The sequence below is a fragment of the Mya arenaria genome, chromosome 17, assembly GCF_026914265.1.
Source record: "Mya arenaria isolate MELC-2E11 chromosome 17, ASM2691426v1".
NCBI lineage: Eukaryota > Metazoa > Mollusca > Bivalvia > Myida > Myidae > Mya > Mya arenaria.
Window position 1 is genome coordinate 28,810,648 of NC_069138.1, and position 20,316 is coordinate 28,830,963.

The following is a 20,316-nucleotide window of genomic DNA, read 5'->3' on the forward strand; positions in this document are numbered from 1 at the left end:
AAAATATCTATTTTTAATTCAATTATTAATGGACCTACAACTCTGGCGATTTGGAGTTAACTTCACGCAGCGGTTTCTTCCCTTTGGACTGTCCACCAAACAAGCGTCTCTCAAGCAGAGAAATAAATGAGAGAACAATACGAGATATGCATGAAATAAAAAATAGTTAATTTCACAGTAAAATCGAATTTTAATTTTCTTGTGGCCACTTTGTCCGCACAATATATCGACATCAAGTTTTGCCTAGGAACATGCAATATTAGTGGTAGCAAGTTAATGACCCCTGTGTTGTGAAAGGAAAGGGTCACGGAGAACACTCTTAGGAAAACTCTGTCCACGAGAACGATTTCACCTCTGGTAAATTGCGCCTGTCCAGTACATGGCCATTTTGTTTTCGAGGTCAGAAGGTTAAAGTTTAAAATGTTTATCTTAACTTCATAAAAAACGCCGCGTTTTGTCTTAAATCTTCTCTTTTCAATCGTCCACATGTTTCAGACAAAGCGGTTCTCAGAAATATCGCTTGAATATTTTTTATTTTCCATTAAAAGGTGTGTTGTGGCAATATTAATGTACTTGATGTTTCTAAGCAACCATTGAACGGAATCAAAAACTTTCAGATTCAGTATGATAAACGTTCTTGATGTCGTCATCAATTTCCTTAATTTCGGAATGATACTGTTTCGTACAGTATCATAAAGAACCTTTTACAATGCATGATATTATAAGTTACGGGGTTAGAAGGTGACCAGATATAGGATAAACGGGGCGCAGCACACCATATTCCATATCGGGTCACCTACTACCCCCGTAATTTATATATCACAAGTTGTTTACATGTTTAAATGTTTTTCATTTATTCATCGGAATCGGAAAATAGACGCCATTTTGGTACGATATAAATTTGGTGACCCAATGTGGAAACATATGGGGTCACCACGTGACTAGTCCTGGACCAATGGCGTTACGTCATTGATGTTGGAGGTGTTATATTACATTATACATGTATTTCAAGTTGTTGTTTTTAAAGTTGATCATTGTGATCATAAAGTAAGCATAATGAAAAATATACACTGAGCTTTAAATGCCGTATGTCACGAAGTTTAAGTTTCATTTATTATAATGTGGCGCCGGGGAAGTCTTGTTTATACTGGTATTTATGTTTATACCTTACAAGCCAAAAGTTGTTTTCGAAGACCGTAACGTGACTTACTGATAAGCTATTCCTGATGCGCACGTGTATGGTCTGTTTGCATGTTTGTGTTGTGTTATGATGCCTCTTAACCGGGGAAATATTTGAATGGGATTGTCCATGTAGTTTTCATTGTATTATTGCTTATTTATTTTCTCATTTATAACAGAAAAATAATATAATTGACGTGTATCAACCGATTATTACATTTCCTCCAACCGAATCTGTAACAAAAAACAGACATTGTTTTAATAAAGATGTAAATGCATTGTTCGTTAGTTCAATAACATTCAGAATTCTAAATAAAACAGTTAATGTTTTCAACAGCTTGTACTTAATTTCACAGACTCGGTATTCCATGCGTACATGTATTGTTTGTTATAAGACAGGTGTTATGGAACTGTTTCATCAACATCATGACCATGCTAAATGATATATACTGATACTTTTATAAAATGCAAATAAACGAATTAACAGCGACTATGACATTCTGATAAACACGAATCAGATAACAAAATTTCAATATCATAATGGAAAAATGTTGAGAACAGCTGAGATAGATGATTGTTTCAAAGAAATGTTTTATAAAATCTTACCTAAATTTACATCAATGGTTTTCGAATGCTTTCCTATGAAGAAGTACTGATGCGCAAGCTCCTTGCTCCCGTGTTTTACCGTCAGTTTGTAAACGCCCTGGAAACCTCGAACGTTAGAAGATCCGTTGCCATGTATACGGTCGGTAACGTTCGTTCGCCACGTTGTGTGAAACAGTTGTTGATAGGCGAGTCCGGCAGCGTTCGGCTATTTGTAATAATGATATATTGTTGAAGAACGTGTTGAATCTAGACATCATTCAATACCCACGACTGATACATTTAGTTTAAAACCATTCATCAGCGGTGAGTGATTATAGAATGGGTGGTGACTGGGTATCCGACGATGGTGTAAGTTTACGATTTTGGGCGCATGGGTCTATGACGTAATGATAAAGGATGGTTTTGTATTGTTCTGTTCATTAAAGGCGTGCACAATCTGAAGAGTAATACCAATAAGCAACTGCTCTGTAATATCACGGTTAAAGACTATGCTGAATGTATATCACGGTCATAGGCTATGCTCCTTATGGGCCATGCTGAATGTATATCACGGTCATAGGCTATGCTCCTTATGGGTCAGCTGAATGTATATCACGGTCATAGGCTATGCTCCTTATGGGCCATGCTGAATGTATATCGCGGTCATAGGCTATGCTCCTTATGGGCCATGCTGAATGTATATCACAGTCATAGGCTATGCTCCTTATGGGCCATGCTGAATGTATATCACGATCATAGGCTATGCTCCTTATGGGTCGGCTGAATGTGTATCACGGTCATAGGCTATGCTCCTTATGGGCCATGCTGAATGTATATCGCGGTCATAGGCTATGCTCCTTATGGGCCATGCTGAATGTATATCGCGGTCATAGGCTATGCTCCTTATGGGCCATGCTGAATGTATATCGCGGTCATAGGCTATGCTCCTTATGGGCCATGCTGAATGTATATCGCGGTCATAGGCTATGCTCCTTATGGGCCATGCTGAATGTATATCGCGGTCATAGGCTATGCTCCTTATGGGCCATGCTGAATGTATATCGCGGTCATAGGCTATGCTGAAGTTATCATTTAGGAACTACTCCTATTGATGTACGGGCATGCATACGAGGTTGTTTTTGATGGAAAATGGCCGAGGAGGTCCGATTGATTTCGGTATCATATACTATCACCTTTATTATGAATACTATGAAGTAACAACCGATATTTCGTAGTTAACACAAGTGAAATAACAGCAACAATACAATCTGTAATCATACCGTGACATTGGGGCCCTCAAATAAGGCTATATCAGGGTCAAACACTTTGCCATCCCAGAAGCCCCATAACAACACCCCCTCTACAGCGGGGTGACTGAAATAGAGCGTCAGCACGTCCTGAAAAAGTAACAAAGTTTATTGTAAAAACATTCGGAACACCTCGACCATTTTCAATCCAAAACAACCTCGGATTTATGCCGGTACATCAGTAGAAGTAGTGGCCGAGTGGTTCCGAATGTTGGAAAAAATGACATGATATTATCATGTGACGTTCTGTGTTTTGAGATCAACAATCAGTACTGAAAATAAATGAAATATTTATTTTAAGCAACGCTGTATCTCATGCGAACAAAATAATCTTACACTCGTTACCATTGTCGCTGTACATAGTTAGTTTAAACATATTTATTTTAAAACGATTGTGAAACAAGTTATTAAAACATTATATTAATCAATCTCGTTGGCACGATTTTGCGCGAGAGTGTGGTCTTGTATTGTGGGGGAAACCGGAGAACCCGGAGAAAACCCACTTGTCCGGCTTGGTGACCACAAACCAAACTGACATGCGCCCAAGCTGGGATCGAACCTGGGTCGCCTAGGTGAGAAGCGAGTGCGCCAACCACTGCGCTAACCGGACAACCTGTACATACGGATTGATTTCACCATACAAATTATACGGATTAGCCAACAAAACTATTTTACAATTGCAGACATTTTTCTAGTTAAAACAATATAAAAACATTAAACTAGAAAATCAGATGAAACTTACCATTAAGATATGTTGATACCAGAGGTTGTGTAATCTGTGTTGTTTTGTTGTCTTTTTCATTTTGTTTGTCCTCGTCATTGTCCCTTAATGAGGATCTTGGTAATAGTTTAGGCTATTGATCTCGTCCCTGTAGTCTTCATGTTATTAAATACAAATAGGGGTGTAATATGTGTGCTGTCTCGTGTTTTATGCCTCTTGCCCATGTCCCTTGCCCTTGGCCCATGTCCCTTAATCGTGATTTTGGTTAAAGCTTACGTTATTCACCCTGTAGTTATTTTATAGAAACAAAATAATAACAGTAACACGCACATAGATTCTTAATCGTCTTACCTGAAGAGCTTGTGCCTTAGCAACGTTGTCCTTTGAGAGAAAACTGAGCTCGGTGATCCAGATAGGGAGACCAGTTTCAGCTATCAGGTCCAAATTGCTCTAGATGAAATGAGGGGTATGGTAGAGAAATCTTCAGAGATAAGAAATGACTTATCTTGAAAGATGCATGCACTCTTACTCCCAAATAAGATTCACCACAATTAATAGTATTGTTTCAATATTCTAAAAAGGATGAATAAATGTCGAAAACAATGGTTCTTATGAAGGATGCCGAGTTTAATCTGAAAAAATGAGCATCGAACACGCTATATTTACCTTATGAGACTATATAGTAGACTACAGTACAGTAAATCTTTTAGCATTCACCAATCATTTAATATATTTTGCACTTTTTGCTATTAAATTCACGGCTACAATCTTGTTATCAGTAGTGAATATTTTCCATAAATGCCTTATTTAGTTAGTAGTTTAAGGTTTATCAGTCAAAATGTATGTCTGTTATACATGTATATGTATTGATTTGAATAAGAGTGTCACTTTAAAATATACTTAGACACATGTGTCTTGAATACTGGGACATTAAATGGTTAACAGTGCCAAAGTTGTCAAAACTAGTAAAATATTAAAAGATAATTTGAACCAATAAATAATTCACTTTTCTGTTTCTTAAACATAGACCCAAGGCGTCAGTGAACATGGGTCTAAATTGCTTCCCTGACCAGATCTAGATTTAAGAGGTGTCTTATTATAAGATATAAATTATAAGGTGTTTTTGCTTGTAATTTAAATTGCATGCATATGGGTATATTTTCTTAAACACACGGACATTACAACCGACGCCATAGTGTATATTTGTTATTTATATATATAAATGCCCCATTTATTTACATTCATTAAGGCTTACATACATTTTTATTTATTTATTTTTTTCAATTAAAAAAACTGATAGGGTATATGGTTTTTCAGTTCATTGCGAGATCTCGTAAATCGCTGCAATATTAAATTAATCTTACAAACAATAATTAGAACTTTAGAAGTGTGTTGCTTCAATAAAGAATAACAGAATGTATGAAGTGACTCACCTTCAATGTCGGAATGTCTAAGTTCATGTGTTTCAGGTGACTCTGTATTCCAACACCGTAAATTGGTACTCCGGCGTCCTTGAATAATTTGGCTTGATTTCGCAGTGGCTATGGAAGAAAATTGATGAGATTAAAACTGAACAGTTGCAGACCTTCTTACTTAAATTCCACAACACCAATACACACTGAACAGAATCTATAACATTCATAGTGTATGCCTTTAAAATCCACTGTCATAAAACCAAGGATTGGACTTTTTTACAATGTACAAAACACTGGTTGTCTTTGTTTTTGTTATGTTATAATTCCGTAAACAAACTCAAAAGCAACGCGTCAACATCAGTTGACGTTATTTCATTGTTACAGAATTGAAATATGGAGCTGACACTAATACCATTGCTGAAAATGACTGCATGACGTTGAAGTCGTTGAGGAAGAGTTTGACGTCAGGGTCGAGCGCGTGAGTGTCTCTGAACATGGTCATGGTGATATTAGGGTCACCTGTCATTTGTTCGAAGTAGTCGCCATGGATGTTTTCGTTATTCACGTCCCAGTGAGCAGCACTGAAAATTGATTTTGTCATTTTTTATATATTGATGTTATCATTTATTTATATGTATTCTTAATTTCCCCTTTCATTATCAACATCATGATCATCATGATTATCATGATCATGATCATGATCATGATTATCATCATGATCATGATCATCATCATCATCATCATCGTCGTCGTCGTCGTCGTCATCATCATCATCATCATCATCATCATCATCATCATCATCATCATCATCATCATCATCAATCATAATTCATCATCAATCAATCATAATTCATCATCATCATCATCATCAGCAGCAGCAGCAACATAAATTATCTATTGACTGTCTCAATACCAACATTAACAAAACCTTCATTAAAAGCCACACGTTTACAAAATCAGCAAACTAAAGATCATCTACTTTTGAACAATTTATCTATTGACTGTCTCAATGCAACTTGTGAGAACTGGCCTAAACCTTGTGCTAGTAAAGAAGGTCACATGGCGTTATGGGCTGCCGGGCATGCCCCCGTAGTTTCCGTTGCATGGTTATGTTTTCAAAACAGTTTATTTAACGATTACCAAACTCAGTAGTGGTATTTTCAGTCCAATTTTGGTAAAACAATTGGTAAAGAACAGGTTGATGTGAAAATCCTGAAATTTTTAAAAAATATTTATTACTGCTACTCGTCGGCGACGATGTTTTTCTAATTTTTCACAAGTACAATATTCTTACTATCCCTTGGTTAAAGGCACGACATCGTGTATTCTTTTATCCATGGCAGCCATCTGCTGGGCCTGGTTGAGAGCTGGGAGCCAGTGGGGAACATGGTCCTTTACGGCCCAAAATATGTTATGTGCGCGAATCTTTATGCTGCAAGGAACCAGAAACAATGCGATTGTATCAATGATAAAGAAGGAAGCTAATGTTATGTCCGAAAATCGTAATGTTTGGCAGACAGCTATTGGACCGTATCATGAAGCTTCTCGGCGAAAATGTTTAACAACGAATATTTTTTAGTCTCTTTTTTTCATCATATGTATCATCGGATAGTTTTCTTTCTTTTTTACTTTATTTGGGGTAAAAACATTGTTAGTTTTTAAAAAAAATCAACTTAGAAAAACAACAATATTTTTCCACTAAGTTGAAAATATACACTACGATGATGTTAATCATCTCTATGTTAATCTATTTTAATTTCTTGGTGAGAACCTGGACCCAATGTAACGACAAGTAACGAAGGAAGCAAATAGCTTTTTGATAGTGTAGGATCGCACTATGATGTTGAACACCGTGTGTGTGAGTGTGTGTGTGTGTGTGTGTGTGCGTGTGTGCGTGTGTGCGTGCGTTCGTGCGTGCGTGCGAGCGTGCGTACGTGCGACGGTGCTGATGATGCTGAAGCTTATGCCGCTGCTGCTGCTGCTGCTGCTGCTGATGATGATGGCGACGATGCTGCTGCTGCTGCTGCTGCTGCTGCTGTTGTTGCTGCTGCTGCTGCTGCTGCTGCTGCTGCTGCTGCTGCTGCTGCTGATGATGATGATGATGATGATGATGATGACGATGCTGAAGCTGATGATGACGATGACGATAGCGACGATGACGGTGACGGTGACGATGATGATGATGATGATGATGATGACGATGATATTATGGTATATTTACTTTGATGCGTTCAGTGCTTTTAGCGCAGCTAATGCATCGTCGATTCTCAGTTGACCCTGCAAATGAAGGAAAGCATTACTATACTTATTTAATTACCGGAGTTTGATTAGGTGATTAGTATCCTCAAACACGTCGACACACCTGTTTTCAAACTTATTTTTGACAGTTCTTCATCAGGCGGCGGTTTTTTAAAAGGTTTTTCAGAAGCTAAACTCTTAATCAAACTCTAGTAAAAGACCGAATGCGGGGTTCAATAAGCGGCGTCGATTGCGCTATGTTTCATTTAAATTGTGAATAATAGTAAAGTTATCTTTGTTTTAAGTCTTTGTTCAAAGCACCATATAGCCCCCGACGTAGCATTTATGACACATGTATAAATGTACTGCGTTTTCGATCCGGGAGGTTGTATTCGACTCGAGTGGATTTTTGCAGATTCGGACTGAAATCAAACTCCACGAGAGTCGAATACGACATTCCGGATCAAAACACAGTACTAATAACGCTTCGATTTTATACTCTACTGGTTTAACAACTTAAAAGACACATGTATTCATTATATGGTTCATTTTATTGACGCACTACTTTGTTTTGTGACGCGCAACGGTACGTTTATGATGCAACGTCAGCAGAGTGGAATACGACCGTAGTGGAATACGGACTAATGCACCAGTCAGTTGTAACCACGGCCCCTCCAGGTCCGGGGAATAGCGGGGACTTTGACTTTCGGTCTAGCCAAGCTCGGGTAAAACCCCCGCCCTTCCGGGACGAACTGATGGTAAAATCCCTGCCAAATGCCCCCGCACCCCAGGGACCCTAAGTAAGACACATTCCCCGCTATATTTGGCGCGAATACAAAACCACCGCATTCGCCCGGCACTTCGGATCCACCGGGATGGTAAAAACACGGTCCATTTCACCGGCTATCCCCGGTATACCCCCGGAACTTGGGGGTCGTGGTTACAATTGACTGGTGCATAACATGTGTGCGATAAAATGTACTGCCTGGGTAGTTATGATAGGTGTATGATATTTTTCTAACCAAAATAAATTGAACAAATTTTATACTACACACGAGTATACAGAACTATACAGGATGGTATATTAAACCGGAAATATAGTAGAATGTCGTTGAAAGTATAAACGTCTGGCTCCACCCTTTGAGTGCCTTTTGGCTCCACCCCGCCGTGTGTTCGGTTACAAATGAAAGTGTATTATTATGCCTAAAGGGGCATGAGGTATAAATGACAAAAAATAGCTCCAATCCTTTATTAAACTTATACAATTCATGTTTGTCGTTTGTGTGGTGGCATATTGTCAATTGAAACGACCACCGTGGACATTGTTTCTTACAAGTGGAAAAAAATGAGCCAACTCTTCAAAGAATGCCAATCCTGAACTTAGATACAAAAATGCCTTCCATTTCAATACTGATTTTATATAATGTACATTTGCCGTCTGGTCATTCTCAAGTGAAAATATCGCCATGGGCGTTGTTTCTGACAAGTTGTAAAAACGTGCGAATGTAAATAAAACAATGCATTTTTTGGACTGTACCGACCGCACCGACCACCACTCTATCCTTTAAGCAAAAAAAGAGTGGGAAGTCGTTCGGAACACCTCGGCCATTTTTATCGAAAACAACCACGGATGTATGCCGGTACATCAGTTGAGGTAGTTTGTGTTTTTTAAAATTATATCCGTAATTAAATGTAGTGTTTTAGCTTGTATGTATTAAGTGTATTAATGCAAACATAATCAAAATTGAGATAAGTCATTAAGTTTTACTGCAAAATTATATTACTACGCGAACTACTTGCAGCGGACTTAAACATACCAGTTTATGAGTATGTAAACCGTCCATATACATTCGAGGTTGTTTTCGATAAAAATGTCAATAAAAATGGCCGAGGAGTTCCGAATGTGTGGGAAGTATGCCAATCCTAAGCCCTTATAACCCTTACATCAGCTCGAAACTAGTAGAGTCATCGAGGAAATAGATAATAACATTCTGGATGGTGGCATGGTCTGTGAAAATTCACTAAAAAGGCATGACCTGTCCTTTGTAATGCGCAGACTGTTAATACTGGTTTTTATTATTAAATTTCAAACACTTTTGTTTATTAATGCGCAAGCTTTAAGTACCACTGCAAATCGTGATTTCACAATAGTACGGTCATTGATTAAATATATATACACCTTAACTTCCATTCCATAAATGAACTGCCTTCCGGCAATTGCGATAATCATCCGATAAACGCAACATCTTCGGATATATTCGGATCGCGGATCATCGCAAAACAATATACATGCACATGGAAATTATTTATCTTGTTGATGTTATTGTTTGTGATGTGTCAGCAGGTCCTCGGACTCCACACTCTTGCGCCCGTCCTATTGCGTCCATTTAAGGAATGAATTGGGGGATTGGTGTCATATCGAGGTATTTGGTTTTACAAATGTATATTGGTTTAACGAACTGTATTATGTTGTGAGAGTTTCAAATAAAATGAAAACAAGTTTTATCGCTTGTATAAAGAACACTGAAACTGGATTTTGAAACTATCCAAACCCCCTCGAGGCGGTTTCTTCGGTTCCTTCCAGCTGAAAACTAGCTCTATTTTAAAAAAAAAACATGACGGGCAGTGACCCAACATGTTTGTTGAAACACAATTTAGTTAAAACAGTCAAACTGCAAATAAGGCGAATCTGCTGTATCAGTGTTTGAAGAAATTCAGAAATAATGGCTACATCATGTTGTTTAGGTTTCATGCACTTTTTATTTACTTCAAGCAGAACTTTCAAAACAGATTTCCAAACCGCAGAAACCCCATGCGACCGAAACTGAAAACAGTTTGGTACCAACAAAAACTCCTTAAGAAAACAAGGTTTCGAAAATACAGCATTAATGCGCTTAAAAAAGGTTTCATAACACACAACTTTAATAGTGTGTGTCGGAGGGCAACTTTTTGCTTCGAATGACGACTTTAAACAACAAAGATAACTTCACTATTTTTCTTCACCATTTTAAATGAAACATAGCGCAGTCTACGCCGCTTACGGAGTACCGCCTACGGTATTTTACCAGAGTGTGATTGAGAGTTTAGTTTCTTAAAACACTTCGACAAACCTTTCCACATAAAAGTTGTTTGTGATATTAAGGCAAAATATTGCCTTCTGACGTAGCCTATATGACGTAATTCATCCCGTGGTGTACACATAACTTTAATAGGCGAAACAAAGATGGGTTACCACAGTCCTGTGAGATCATTGCGTATGAAATCAAATAAGCACACACCTGTGTTCGTTCCATCTGCGTCCATTTTAGAGCATTTTCCAGCACTGCCCACTCGAAGTTCTGGTAGAACACCTGTTGGTAACGGGCAAGGGCGGGGTCAACAATCTGGCGGGCCCCGACAGCACTCCCAAACCCAAACTTGTGTTTTTGTTGTACTAACTTTGGTTGATAAATGTTAATATAAATGGTAATGTTAAAATGAAATTGTTTGAATCATGAGGAAATCATTGCCTGTTAAATAAAATGAAAATAATTTATTGACACATTTCTTTTCGTTCTATCTTAACTTGTGTAATATATATAAAAAAGTTATACTAGTAGTATGATGCTTTTATAAACAGTTTACTCACTCTATGTGTGTCACTTTTCTACTTTAAGGGACTAGTTACCAGATGATACAATTTAAGCAAAGAAGAACTCTCGAAAACTTACATAAAAATGACATCGTGGTGTACAACGCGTTGATTCGTACTTTCACATGTGTCATAGCTCTCATTACACATTTATCTTTCGCAGTTTTTGCGTATTTTTCCAAAAGTAAATCCAGTTAGTTTAGAAAAAGCGTCAATGATGCGTCGGTGATGGAGTTGATCCATGGAAACTTTTAAAAGAGATTATTACTGCTAAAAATAACAGGAAGTTTGGTAATACACTAATGACAGAATAGTTTGTTAAACGATCACGTGTCTTACTCAGCTGACAGCGTGAAGGGCTACATGATTGTAGCGTTTATTCTTTAAATAATGTAAACTGGTGTATTATCGGCCATATACTAGCTCCTATTGACAAGTATCGGCTTGTTGTGAGGAAACACTGTATTTGCCGATTAAGGTACCATCTGGTGTCTAGTCCCTTTAAAATGTCCGACTAGCGATGATGCATATAATCATCATTTTAAATCATTCTCGATTACCTCAATATCATAATCGGCGTTGGGGTCGCCTCCGGACAGCCTGTGTTAAACATCCATTAGAGTGAATTTAAAAAAAACTACAAGGCATAATAAACTGTTATTTATCACAGTTAAGCTCATCCTTCATATGTCTCAAGACCACAGTTATCTGCAGAAAGAAGAGTGTTTGTGTATAAGTACCAATAATTCATTAAAATTGAATGAAAAAAGAAGAGAAAAAAATGTTTTTGTTTGCAGAGACTGAATTTGACACTCTTTTTCGAGTGTAATATTGGGAAATAATTAGCCTGTGGAAGTCTGATAATTGGTTGTTCGTAGCCGATCAACTCCTTGGCATTACGGTTATGCATAAAATTTGTTCTCCATTTAGAGCGTTTGTGTTGATACCAAACTAGTTTCGGATTTGGTTTCAAGTTTTTCGGCGGTATGGAAACCTGTTTCGATAGTTTCGCTTGAAGTAACAAATGCATGGTTCTGTGTATAGTTTTAACAAAATGGTGGGGCTGTATGTAGCTATTACTTCTGGATTTCTTCAAAACACTGATATAACCGCAGATGGTCGTTTGCCTGTTTTAACTAAATGGTGTTTCAACACACGTGTTGGATCACTGTCCGCTATTTTGTATTTTTCAAAGTGAACTAGTTTTCGGATGGAACGAACCGACGAAACCGCCTCCGGAGGGGGTTTCGATAGTTCCAAAAATAGTTTCGGTTTGTGTAAAACAAACTGGTTTTCATTTAAATTTAAACTGTTACAACAAATACAAAGTTCGTAAAACCGATTTTAAACCAAAACTGGTAAGTTACCAACATAAACGCCCTAAGACTGTCGGGTCAATGGTAAACGTGGTGTTTTCTTGTGATAATATTTTGTGTGAATTATTCTTGAGCTGCAAGTTCCTTGTTTTTTCAATTAAAACTGTCATAAAGTTAACCGCGAGATAAGTGTCTATATAAAACTTATAGTAAACCTAACTGTGGCCTCATGCCTAATTACCATTCTGAGATTAAAACAGTTTCTTGAACACTTGCTTATTGATAAACTAGATGATTTAGCATTGTCTGAAAAGAAAAACAAGGGCTACCTGATCGTGAAGTTAGACTTCCTGAGACTTTCAATCCTGTCATTGGCCTCTGTTCGCCATAGGGGTATGTCGTCCACACTGGTTAGGCTTGCGTCGTCCACGAGGTAGGTAGAATGGATATCCGACACACGTATAGTCACAGAGCACGAGTGGACACCTAGGACATTAGGCGCATAACATTTTATATCATAACTATGCTTTAAACTTTAGAAATATCATAACTAAAGAAAACAACTATTGATATACCACTTGTTCATTTTTTCTTGTATTTATATATCAAACTTAATGCATCTACTTTCGTAAAATAACGATATCGTCCACAAGATATTTGGAGCGAATGACCAAGATTCTTCATCTCATATAGACACATATGTATCTGTAGGTACAATTCTTAATAAAAGTTTATTTTTGAAAACTGGGAGACGTGTCTATTGTAGTGATATTTGTTTGCCTGTAAGTTGACTTCCATTTCTTGTCGTCGTCGAAACTAATAAAAGTCGCCATAAGGTTTATGACGGCGGTTTAAAAATTTATCTTCGATGTAATGAATAAAGGAATTTATTTGCCTGTGTAGATTTAAGAAATGTATCTGTTGGTGTGTGGTTGATAGTTTCTGACCTAAGTTTCGTTTTAAACGAGGCTCATGTATAGAACTTACAATTCTTATGTATTTTATGAAATCTTATTCATTAATATCATTCAGAAATTTATGTTCATTGAATTTGTTGCAGTATTTGGTTCTGTACTCTTGTTCAAATTACTTCAAATAACACCTTTCTTATACCATTCCTTATAATATAAGGTGCGGGAATTGTGCTTAGTAGTTTGTCCTTCCATATAATCATCTTGCTTATAGTAGTGTTATATTATGTTTTGATCAATGACATCAATATGTCGTTTAAAAGGTTATTTTTAGGATCATCCTATTTTATATAATTTTGGTCTAAATTGGATTCAATATTATGATTGTATTCATAGTTTACATATTCTGTCACTTTTTTCTATGTTAAGATGCCGGCCCGGAGGGGTTTTCTCCGGGTACTCTGGTTTCCCCACAACACGAGACCACACTCTCGCGCAACATCGTGCCAACGAGAGTGACTTAGTATAAGTTATCATAGCCTTCTTAACAATCGTTGTAAAATATATATTAATGTTTAAACTAAGATACCGGCCATTTACTTCGATATTTTACCGGATACTTGAAAACGAGGAATTCCTACCCATACTGACCAGATTGACGTTTTTGAACGCCTCCCATTCTGTTATTGTTTTTCTATGTTAAGATGCCGGCCAACTTCGATATTTAATCGATGACTTGAACACAAGAAATATACCACCCATACTGACCTGATGGGAGTTTATGAATGCCCCCTACAAGTATCCACTGGTCCTGTCGTGCGTACGGCTCGCGGTCAAATTTCGTAGCTATAGACTTTCCTGAAATGGTATGATTGTCTTTACTATACTAGTAATTAGCGTTTACCCCAAATTTGCAAACAATGTCTGAACTTGGGTTTGGTAAGTTCAGATTAACGATTGCTGCTTTCAGTTTACGAGTTTTTAATTTCGTTAAAGTGACAGTCTTATTCAAAAACAACACATACACATGTATAACAATCATAAATCTTATGGGAAAAACCTTTTACTACTTACTAAATAAAGCATTTATGGAAAATATTAATTACTGATAACAAGATTGTAACCGTGTAATTAACAGCGCACAAATTAAATAATTGGTGAGTGCTTAAAGGTTAACTGTGATCTCTATCGTCTCATAAGGTAGAAATAACGTGTTTTATGCACATTTCTTTCAAATTTAACTGGGAATCCTTCATAAGAACCATTGTTTTTGACATTTATTCATCCCTTTAGGTACATTAAAACAATTGTATTAATTGTGGTAAATATTATTTGGGAGTAAGAGTAAGAGTGCATCTTTAATATTTATAATTCCGTCATGAAACTTTTTGCAATGACATGATTACAAAAGTTTATACTGCAAACAGACGCATGGCTATTTCATGGCAACAGAAAGGCTTTGCCAAACTTCTGTTCCACACATGTTATTTCTGATATAATGTAATTTATAACAACTGACACCATAGTAACAAGCCAAGTAAATGTAATTTAACCAAGATCTTGCCTAAAGGTACACGATTTAAGGCCAAACAAACGTCAGACAAGGGAAACATAATGTCACAAGACGACATTCATCACAAAACTATAAAACTATCGTCATTACTAAATGTCGGGAAACAGTCTATGCAATACATGTGGCAGAGTGTCTGTGATACATGCATTGGCTGAAAACCGTACAAAAACCATACAAAAAACTTCTAATCATATTAGATTAAAATACGTGAAGTAATCAAACCCATGAACTTACCTGTACTGTCTTTACACATGACCATAGGTTCTACGGTGGTGTACATCAAGCCGGGGCTGAGGTTGAGGACCTTCACATAGGCTCTTAGACTGTACCGACCACCGTCCGTGAGCGTCACTGTCTGTTCAATGCCTTCCCAGTTGTGATGCCTGAATGGAAATACGTATACTCTTATATTAGGAATTAGGAATATTAGACATCTTTAGGATTTAACACTATTAAATCATTATTATTGGTTGAACAGGGGCGTTTACAGGGCACAACTGAACAAAAATGCTTTTTATTGGTATTTTGAACAAAAAAAGACAACAAACTTGTTCAAACTTGACTTAACATGTAATATTGCATGCAACTATTTGGTCAATTTATGTTTGAATATAAATATTAGAATTTAATTTCAATAAAACTGTTTAAATATTCTGCCATCAAAATACATAATTACCTCTTCGTTTATTACTCCTCTCTGTTTTTAGCCAATCTGGGTCACAGGTGACCCTGTCTTATTTAGAAAAGTAATCTGAAGAAACGCACCAACCTGTTTAGGACTTGTACACTGTGCGATCCACTGTGTGCATCGCTGCTAGCTGTTAAGTGGCAACTCCCATGACATCCCCACGGCCCAGACTGTCCAAATGTAGTAGATTCAAAGTCTCCTCCCCGCAAAAGCTCGCCATTGGTTGCGAGGGAGAAAAGGAGAAGTACAAATACTAATATAGCCTGCGTCGTTGCTGTTCTTGTTTGTGAAAGCGAAATCCTGTTAAGTATGGGTAAGGTTGTTTATGACTTGTTAAAGATCTGATTTATTTTGTTTTTGCACATCTTGAATGATGTTTACTAATGCACCAGTCAATTGTAATCACGCCCCCCCCCCCCCTAAATATAGCGGGGAATTGGCCTTACCTAGGGTCCCTGGGGTGCGGAGGCATTTGGTGGGGATTTTATCATCTGTTCGTCCCCGCAAGGCGGGGATTTTAGCCAAGGTTGGCTGAACCGAAAGTCAAAGTCCCCGCTATTCCCCGGACCTGGGGGCAGTGGTTACAATTGACTGGTGCATAAAGTTTTGAAAAAATCAGAGATGAACAGAATAGAACAGCCAGTTTATTACCACATGCACTTATGCACTAGAACAAATACTTAATGCATTTTTGATACATGTTCTTAAGCTATAGACTACAGGGGCCAATTATATAGTACTGGAAAAGTTGTATTTTGGTTAGTTTACGAATGCTTGCAGTTTGATTGGTCAACAGTCATTAATGGATAAATACTGACCAATCATTAAACCGCTCGACCAACTTTAACCAAACCTAAGAACTAACCGGTTTTTAACAATTGGGTGCTGATAAATAACATAATTATAATAATTTTATTTTCAAAGGCATTGATAAAAATCCATATAACTTTATTACATTAAGTTATATTATTAATAATTGAATGACGTATAAAAATGCTTCTTTCTCATATTTACAAATAACCATAATTTAATTCTTATCAGAAGAATTAAGTAATCTATAAACCTTACTACAGATGGATTTACATAGAAATAGCGTTTTAAACAGGTATTTCTTAATTGGAAAAAAACATCGACAAATACATATACATGTAATCGTGAAATCGTCCTATGAATGCAACTATCAATTGATGTGTTTGGAGTACATGATATGCCATTAGTGTGATACTTTCACAAATACATGTTAACAAAACTGTTTGTTGGAACGGTATTGCCGTTTTTGGGGTCATGTGCATGGAGTGGTAGCGATAAGTATTGTGTTAGCGTCTTAGTGGGGGTTGTTTGAACTGGCTGTGATGGCGTTGGCGTTTGGTGTGAGCGAGGTGGTCACTCCCGTGGCAAAATGTATGTTGTTGAACTATAAATTATACGTACAACAACTTTTTATGTTGTCAAGAAGAAACTGGTTATAAGCGAATTGATGGTACAAAGACTTACTTATACTCGCACTCGGGCCCTGTTCATTCGGCGAGTGCTCCAAAAAGAGTGTTAGTCATTTTAGGTTTTCAGGGCATATTGCACAGACAGAATGTCGTCCTGGTTAGAGCTACCCTGCTTTTTTAACTTTCACAAGTGTATATTTACACCTCAACGTCCATTCCTTAAATGAACTGCCTTTCGGCAATTGCGTTCATCAATCGATGAACGAGACATCTTGGGATATGTTCGGATCGCAATTCATCGCATAACAATATACATGCAAATTTGATCTTGTTTTGTTTGTATTGTGTCATCAGGTCTCGTAAAATATAAATCAACATTTTAGAAAGTGCTAAGTTATTATATTTTAAACGTTTTGTTACCAAAAGTGTTTTAATTTTACGTTAAAAAGTGATTTCAAGTGGTTGATCTTTTCCCGCGTTATTGTGACGTCATTTGAAAAAAAAAATGTTTCCGGTAACAGTTGGGTCGTCCTATTTACAGAATAGGAAAGAACGGATTACTGAAAAGTAATCCGAAATGAAACGAAGTATTTTTTAACGTTTCTTGAATTAAATAATGAACTATTGGTGTAAATATAAGGAATGAATAGTGGGGTTGATGTCATTATCGGGGATATGAACGCAATTGGGCTGGTCAAAGTACGCGTGCAGTTCTTCGGACTCCACACACTTAGACCAGCCCAGTTGCGTTCATATCCCGATAATGACATCAACCCCACAATTCATTCCTTAAATAGCACTGACACAGGGGAGACCCATTTAACGTCCTTCCCGAAAGACGATTATTATTTGTTAGTGGTGCGGCGGGGGGATCGAACCTGGGACCCCTGGATTGATATTTAAGTGTGTTACCACTAGAACAGGGATCAGCACAAAACACCCGTGTTTGAGCTCCTCAATTTAAATCGAAAGAAATATGCCCTTCGACTACCACTTGCCATTGATCTGTGCTCATACAACTTGTCATTTGTCCAATCGTTTTAAACATAAACTCGTCGCCGTGAAGCCAGACATGAGGAAATGTTTGCCACTTGAGGTGTTTCTATGGAAGTAATGATACATGAACGAAAAAAGGACGGTTAGTTGGTTCCATATGACTATACAAATACATATAATGCAGTGTTTTATTACTTAACCTCACTTCTATAGAACATATAGTAAAAACGCAAGGGGAAATATTTTCGACAATCACCCCGCACAATCACCCTCTGACGCACTATTACCCTCGGCCAGCATGAACTGGACTAGACAAGATTGTGTACGGTGAAATAAAATAAATATTGACTGCCTTGAGGATGACAGTTCATATTATCAACTTTCGGTAAGTACTGTCAACCTCTGCTGCGCCTCTGATAAAGTCGCCAGTTTTTACCTCATGTTGACAATATGCACTTCAGTCACGCACAAGATTTTCAATATTTCATATATTAGTTGATAGTCCATTTATATTTCATCAAAAGTAGTTGTTTTACAATTTAATTTGGTTTAAAAAAATATAATTGGTTAAACTTCAATTTTCATAAGCACAGTACTTACATGCTAATGTGATATCTATAACTACCATTTCACTAAAGAATATTATTATAATGAATTCCTTTAAAGGTTCATTTAACTTACTTACTACACAAAATATCTTTAAAGTACGTCAATGAAATATATGCGACCAGTATTGATAAGAGAATAAAGTGTTACAAATTAGTGGTCAAATTTCTACTTTTAATCATTCCCCTTTTTATATATTGCTTATCTATTATATACATTTATATCTATGAAACTTCAGACACGGGATTGACCCACCTCCCCTTCACCTTGGTAACAAGAGTACGAAGAAAAATACTAGTTTTGGTATTTCGTACGCAGGCTACTTTATTTGTAAAAAAAACAGACAGTGTATGACCCGATTTGTTTGGAAGAATACTGTTAAAAGATGACATTAGAAAGTCGTAATGATTCACATTTGACGTGGTGCGATTTTGCTAGAAATAGGTTGCATAAATTGACGAAATTCACGTATTCCACCCATTTATAATAGTAGTTATATTGAGCTATGCGAGGGTAGCAAATTTACATTTTCTATTTCCATAATTCAATTTAATACACATTTATGATGTTTTACCCGTTTTTAACTTCACTGGCTGTGCAAGCGGTAGTCTGGAAAGGTCAATATCAGACAGGTCACATTGCTGGGACAAATGTACCACTCACTTATTAAGTGATGATTTTTAGTTTTCACATTGTTGCATTCTCATGTTTCATCTGTGCTTGCGTTAGAATGCTTAAGTCTGGTCTGGTAGAAAACGTCATTTAAACAAAAGTGATAATTCTTTCTTCTCATCTTGTGCGTTTCTGCTATCTCGTGTGTTTTGGAGTTGGAAGTCAGTCCTTGCACATTTTAAGTGTTCGTGATCTTTCGAAGATAACAGTAAGTAGTATAATGCCACAATATGAAGTGATTGCTGTACTGTGGTGTTCCATATGTATGGCTTTTAAAGGCCTAGTTTAAAGGCCTAGTTAAAGTAATGTTTGGCATGATAATCCCCTGGCCCCAGTTTATCGTAACTTCTTAAGTCCCTTATAACAGGATTAAGCTAATCGAACTATTTTTCTTTGTCTTTAGATCGAGTAATATCAACTTCAATCAGAGTTATTGGACTTTAAATAGAAATTAATGTTATGTTCATCACACTAGACCATATTTTATTTACCAAAATCACATTTGAAATAATGGACTTAAGTCTATTAAGCTTAAGAAGTTTCGAGAAATTGGGGCCTGCTGTGCATCTCCTGCTGATTGCACTGGTGTCACAGTAGAGGCCAATTTCCTGTGTATTCGTTTATTGGCTCAGGGCCATTTAGGGTCCATTTACATCGAAAACTGCACAGCAGGATACTCAGATTGGAGAGTCTGATAAGCCAATTAGGCAATAAGATTAAGATAAATTAAGGGAGGTTGTGTACAAATACACCTTCTTTTTTTTTATTTATTTATTTTTTTTTTTTTTTTTTTTTTTTTGGGGGGGAGGGGTGGGGGTCACTTATAGAAGGCTTAAACTAGGCCTTTAAACAAACCGTGTATTTGTTATATGTTACATTATGAAAATGGACCTTAAATGGCCAATAAACGAATACACAGGAAATTCGGCACTACTGTGACACCAGTGCAATTAACAGGAGTTGCATAGCAGGGGATTATCATGACACACATTCCTTAAACTAGGCCTTTAAGAGCTATGTACAGAGTAAAAGTGTATTG

General features: G+C 37.0%; 1 protein-coding gene across 1 annotated transcript; it reads right to left on the reverse strand.

Annotated features, from left to right (window-relative positions):
• Positions 1 to 1,312: 1,312 nt before the first annotated feature.
• On the reverse strand, positions 1,313 to 18,690 carry LOC128224702 (anti-sigma-I factor RsgI6-like). Its single transcript, XM_052934678.1, has 15 exons — positions 18,600 to 18,690; positions 15,646 to 15,864; positions 15,111 to 15,259; positions 14,072 to 14,161; positions 12,722 to 12,878; positions 11,637 to 11,676; positions 10,724 to 10,882; positions 7,429 to 7,484; positions 6,502 to 6,639; positions 5,620 to 5,788; positions 5,226 to 5,333; positions 4,144 to 4,242; positions 3,045 to 3,161; positions 1,786 to 1,990; positions 1,313 to 1,413 (listed from the first exon to the last, which is right to left on the reverse strand). Coding segments are annotated over exons 1-15 (1,740 nt in total). The 5' UTR covers positions 18,602 to 18,690; the 3' UTR covers positions 1,313 to 1,381.
• Between the last annotated feature and the right edge of the window lie 1,626 nt (positions 18,691 to 20,316).

What these genes read in the sequence shown, in the direction of transcription:
- LOC128224702 (XM_052934678.1), bottom strand. An exon ending in AAAGCACTGAACGCATCAAA is followed by an intron (nt 6,640 to 7,428) that starts GTAAATATACCA and finishes GGTTCCTTGCAG; the next exon opens with CATAAAGATTCGCGCACATA. An exon ending in CTAAGGCACAAGCTCTTCAG is followed by an intron (nt 3,162 to 4,143) that starts GTAAGACGATTA and finishes TTACTTTTTCAG; the next exon opens with GACGTGCTGACGCTCTATTT.